General features: G+C 43.9%; 1 protein-coding gene across 1 annotated transcript; it reads left to right on the top strand.

Moving 5' to 3' along the window:
- Positions 1-2,753: 2,753 nt before the first annotated feature.
- Positions 2,754-3,691, top strand: LOC114174563. The gene is made up of 3 exons (XM_028059398.1): positions 2,754-2,857; positions 2,939-3,185; positions 3,239-3,691. Exons 1-3 carry the CDS (start codon positions 2,754-2,756, stop codon positions 3,689-3,691), a joined length of 804 nt encoding a protein of 267 aa, XP_027915199.1.
- The last annotated feature ends 1,788 nt before the right edge of the window (positions 3,692-5,479 follow it).

Raw genomic sequence — 5,479 nt, 5'->3', positions numbered from 1 at the left:
ATATTTAGAAAATTAGAAACATTTAATACAATTAATTAGTATATTCATGAAAAAATTTTAGAAACAAATTATATAAATATTAATTGTATAAATCAATTCCAAGTTTTACACATACGAGCACAAATATTATTAAATTGAATTTTTTATCTATTTCAATTTAAATATTTATCATCAAGTAAAATTTCTTTATAAGTCGCTTTCATAGAATATTATTTAAATATTATTTTATATATTTATCTATATTATTTTTGTAAGCTCTATTTTTAGCTTTTTGTGTTGGGCCTAACTTTTTGTGGGTCTAAGGCCAGTCTAGTAAGGGGACCCAATACCCCTTTCCAGCCCTAACCCATGCACTCTGTCTCATTTACAGAAAAACAGATTTCTCTTCTCTGACCTCTTCTCCAACTAGAGCTCTGCTAGGGCACAACGAACCCTCCTCCTTTTTGGCTAGCTACGTTCATCCTGCTTCTAGGTGAGTTAAAAAAAAAACTTGAGGTCCTTAATCAATTTTTCTCCTTCCCACCGTTTTTGTATGTTGGTCTGGGTAGGGTTTAACTTTGTACCCTTGTTTATGTTCTAGTTTCCACTTTTCAGCTCACTACCTTAGTTCTGGGAGCTGCTATATTCGTAGTTGCGAGTCTGTTGCCTTTTTGGGTACCTAAGCAAGGTAAGGGAAACTTGGTTTTAAGTGTTTAAGAGCAATTTCTACGTGCTTTTGGTCTGTTCCATGTTTTTATGCTTGAATGATGTTTTGGATAGTATGAACTGGCCTGTTTGCATTCTGGTATGTTGCTATTGAGTATGTGTTTCTGCTGCATGCGTGTAACAGTGACGAGTACTGTAATTCTCGCCCAAGCGAGCTCGTCTCGCCTAAGCGAGAATAGCTGAGACTCGCCCAGGTTCTGCTCGAGCAGCTCGCTCAGGCGGAGGCCTCTGGTTTTGAGCGACGCGTTGTCTCGCTCAGGCGAGAGTGACTCGCCCAAGCGAGTTCTCGAGGAAATCTAGTGTTCTTTGCTCGTGTTCTCGTCTAGGCGAGGGATCTGCGTTTTGGGCGAAGGGCGGTCTCGCAGAGTGCTCATTGTGGTACTGTTTCAAGTCTCGCTCAGGCGAGAATGCCTAGCTTATGCGAGACCATTGATGTCGCCTGAGCGAAGGCGTTGAGCCTAAGCGAGAACAGTGCGAAATTTCGTTGTTTTGTTCCCTGTTTCTATTGTGGCTGAATATTATTTTGAATATGCATGTGTTATTGGATTTATATGAAATGAAAGTGGCATGTTTGGATTAATGTATGACTTGGAACTGTTGGATGGTGGTATTGTGGCATGAGAATTGGATGTGTGAGATAAAGGTGGTGGTTATGGTATGAGAAACATGAAATGGTGTGAGATAGGCATAATTCCATGAGTCTCGTGGGGAGTCTCATGGTGGTGTGTAGTGTATATATTAAGATAAGGATTCAAGTAAGGACTGCATCCTGAAACTCTAAAGGGTCAATGAGTCTCATGTAGAGCAAACTAACCCAAGTGGTGAGAGTAGCGGGAGGCCTTAGTCTCTGGCAGGATAATGACCTTAGACGCTTAAAGGCTAACCTTGTGTGTGGTAGGGTGAAACCCATTGGCAATGGCTCTACAGAGCAGTAGAGGCCACCACGAGTGCAAACGTCCAGTGAATCCGATCATAGTATATGTATCCGGATAATTAGGTCATAGTGTCTTGTTTAGTTGCTATAACATGAATCGGTGTTTACTTACTGCTTACTTGATGAACTGTTTTAAGTATCTCTTTGCTATAATATGTTAAATTTATTTTCACTAGTTTACCCTTTCATTTTTGTGTATGTTCTTGTCTTGTCTTCTCTTTTGCGATGATCACCTTATTGGTGGGAGCAGATGGAGGAAATGTTGAAGGTAGACCTGGTGGTGGCAACGGTGTTGTGTAATTTGAACCTGTTATGTGTGGCTCTCAGGAATAGTTGATGGCCTACTGCCTTTTGTAATTCCTTGTTCTAGGAGCAACTCTTTTGCAAAACTATTAACTTCCCTGGTTTATGTTTGCTTATGGCATGATGGAATGCCTAAGTTCCTTTCTAAATACATTTGATGGATGACTGTAATAGTGAATCCTTTTAAGTGTACTGTTCATCTCGTGTGCTCCTTATTATTATAACTATGTGATGTTTTATTTAGTAGATTATTCTATTTAAATGGGATGTCACATTTTTATGGTATTAGAGCCATCGTTCCTTAGTTTCTGTGGGCTATGTGTTTGCTAAGCTTTCGTCGTGCCTTTCTTGTCATGTTTAGATAAGTTTCTAGTTTAACCAAGTTTCTAATGGTTCTTTCTGTGTGTCCATTGATATGGCACCCCCACGTATAGCTCCTCCTCCACCCCCTCAGGGTGACGGGTAAGATCTAGCTAGGGCAATCGAGGCTATGGTTGTAGCCTTGACACAATAAAGCAACGCCATGTTGCAACAGCACGAGGCGGCTATGCAACGTCAAGAGGCCTCTCTTGAGCAATAACACCTTGTGATGCAGTAGATGGAGGCTATGAGGCAGGCTTCTGAGGCTGCCCAAAGGCAGCATATGGATGCTCTCCGCCAGTTAGGGGAGAATGCGACTGGTGCTCCGGTGTATGGTCCTTATCCCCAACCTCCACCCCCTGAATGGAGTTTGGAAGATTTCTTGAAGCACTAACCTGTAAAGTTTGATGGCTAGACGAGTCTCAACCAGGCAGACCAGTAGATGAAAGATATGGAGCGCATCTTTGATGCCAAGAGATGCCCAGATGAGAGCAGGCTTGCTTTCACGGTCTACATGCTCACAAAAGAGGTTGAGCATTGGTGGGCCAGTATGAGGTTAGTTATGGAAGAGAAACATTAGGAGATCACTTGAGAGGCCTTCAAGAGGAGGTTTTTGTCTGAGTACTACCCAGACAGCGTGAGATACGCAAAGGAGTTGGAATTCCTCCAACTGACGCAGGGAAACAAGTCTGTAGCAGAGTATGCAGAGAGATTCAAGCATCTGGGACGCTTCTACACCATGCCGCTCGATGAGGAGTGGCGTTGCAGGAAGTTTGAGAATGGTCTCAAAGGAGACATTCGCTTAATGGTAGCCCCGCTTTCCATCAAGAACTTTGCCGCCTTGGTGGAAAAGGCTAGGGTTATGGAGAAGATGAAATTGGAGGTAAAAGCCCAACAGTATCCACAACAGAGGGTTAGCAGATCATCTTGGTCCAGGCCGAGAGTGAAGAGAAGAAGAAGCTGTATGCTAGGCCTCATCCACAGTTTCAGGGGCCTAAAGGCTTTTCTTCCTCGCCTAGAGGGATCCAGTGCCACCATGGTGGGGGACCACATGTGGAGAGTGTTTACTCGCAGCTATCAGGTTTCCGCAGGTGCAACCATTGTGGTAGGGAGGGCCACTTTTGTAGAGATTGTCCCACTTTGAGGAGGGCAGTGGCGCGACCTACATATCAGACTTCTGGTCAGACTCAGCAAAGGAGGGGAGGCAGCAGGCCTCAAGCTACAGGCAGGGTCTATGCGATGACGGGGTCAGAGGCAGCGGGTTCAGGTAACCTCGTCGTTGGTTGTTGTGTGATTTCTGGCAAGTCTTGCTGCGTGCTTTTTGATTCTGGAGCAACACTCTTTTGTGTCGGAGTCTTGTGTGCAGGAGTTAGGTCTGCTGGTGTGTGAACTACAGTTCGATCTCGTGGTATCTACTCTAACATATGGGTTGGTTAGGACTTCTTCAGTGTGTGTTAGGTGTCCAGTGGAAGTAGAGGGACGTGTGTATAAAGTTAATCTTATATAACTCCCTCTGCAAGGGCTAGATATGATCTTGGGAATAGATTGACTCTTCGCCAATCACGTTGTCATAGATTGTCGGGAGAAGAAGTTGTTGTTCTCCAACTCAGAGGAGCCTGAGTTGTTGTCTTCCCATGGGGTTATGAAGGAAATCCAGGACGACTCACAGTGCTATATAATCTTTGCTAGGATGGAGGTTGAGAAGGAGGAAAGAATAATAGTGATACTTGTGGTCAGGGAATTTGAGGATGTGTTCTCTGAAGAGGTACCAGGTTTGCCCCCGAGGAGAGAAGTCGAGTTCTCCATAAACTTTGTACCAGGAGCTGGTCCTGTGTCAACGATAGCTCCTTACCGCATGGCTCCTGTGGAGTTGGTGGAGTTAAAGAAGCAGATTGAGGAGTTGCTTGAGAAGCAGTTTATACGGTCTAGTGCTTCGTCATGGAGAACCCCTATTTTGCTAGTAAAAAGGAAAGATGGTAGCTCAAGGTTGTGTGTGGACTATAGACAGTTGAACAAGCTGACTATCAAGAACAAATACCCATTGCCAAGGATAAATGATTTGATGGATTAGGTACATAGGGTGTCAGTGTTCTCCAAGATTGAACTCCGGTCAGGTTATCATCAGAGCTTGGTGAAGGTAGAGGATGTAGAGAAGTCTGCTTTCAAATCTAGATATGGGCAATACGAGTATGTGGTTATGCCATTTGGTGTGACCAATGCTCCAGCTTTGTTCATGGATTACATGAACCGGATCTTCCGCCCATTTCTAGATAAGTTTGTCGTGGTCTTTATAGACGACATACTCATCTACTCCAGGACGCATGAGGAACACGCCGAACATCTGAGGATAGTGCTTGTTGTCTTAAGGGAGAAGCAATTGTTTGCTAAGTTATCAAAGTGTGACTTCTGGATGAGCGAGGTGCAGTTCTTGGGGCACGTGATATCAGCTCAGGGTATAGTTGTGGATCCAACTAAGGTGGAGGCTGTGATACAGTGGGAATGTCCCAAGTAAATGATGAAGATTCAAAGCTTTGTGGGTCTAGCTGGCTACTACAGGAGATTTATAGAGGGGTTCTCCAAGATAGTAGCATACACAGCTAACCAGGAAGGACCCACCATTTGCATGGACTAATAGGTGTGAAGAAAGCTTCAGGGAGCTTAAGTAGAGATTGACAAGTGCTCCGGTGTTGGTCATTCTGGACGTCAGTAAACCCTTTGAGGTTTTTTGTGATGCCTCTCATCAGGGCCTTGGTTGCGTCTTGATGCAAGAAAGGAAGGTGGTGACTTATGCTTCAAGGCAACTGAAAGTGCATGAGAAAAACTACCCCACTCATGATCTAGAACTAGCGGCGGTGGTCTTTGCTTTGAAAATCTGGAGGCACTATCTGTATGGGGCACAGTTCCGTGTGTTTAGCGACCACAAGAGCCTGAAATACCTCTTTGATAAAAAAGAGTTGAATATGAGGCAAAGGCAGTGGATAAAGTTCCTAAAGGACTACGACTTTGAACTCCTTTATCACCCGGGGAAAGCAAACGTGGTGGTGGATGCTTTGAGTAGGAAAACGATGCATGTGACACATCTAATGATTAAAGAGTTGGAGTTGCTTAAGAGCTTCAAAGATATAAAGATACAAGTTGAGTTGGAACCAAAATCCATTTGGTGTAGCACCTTAGCTA

This window comes from Vigna unguiculata, chromosome 2 (assembly GCF_004118075.2).
Source record: "Vigna unguiculata cultivar IT97K-499-35 chromosome 2, ASM411807v1, whole genome shotgun sequence".
Lineage (NCBI taxonomy): Eukaryota > Viridiplantae > Streptophyta > Magnoliopsida > Fabales > Fabaceae > Vigna > Vigna unguiculata.
The sequence above is the reverse complement of the archived record's forward strand: the minus strand, read 5'-3'. Positions and strand labels throughout refer to the sequence as shown.

Coding starts and splice junctions, on each gene's coding strand:
- LOC114174563 (XM_028059398.1), top strand. CDS start 2,754: ATGGAGCGCATCTTTGATGCCAAGAGATGCCCAGATGAGAGCAGGCTT. Junction 2,858..2,938: donor CATTGGTGGGCCAGTATGAG/GTTAGTTATGGA, acceptor CTACCCAGACAG/CGTGAGATACGCAAAGGAGT. Junction 3,186..3,238: donor TGGAGAAGATGAAATTGGAG/GTAAAAGCCCAA, acceptor ATCTTGGTCCAG/GCCGAGAGTGAAGAGAAGAA.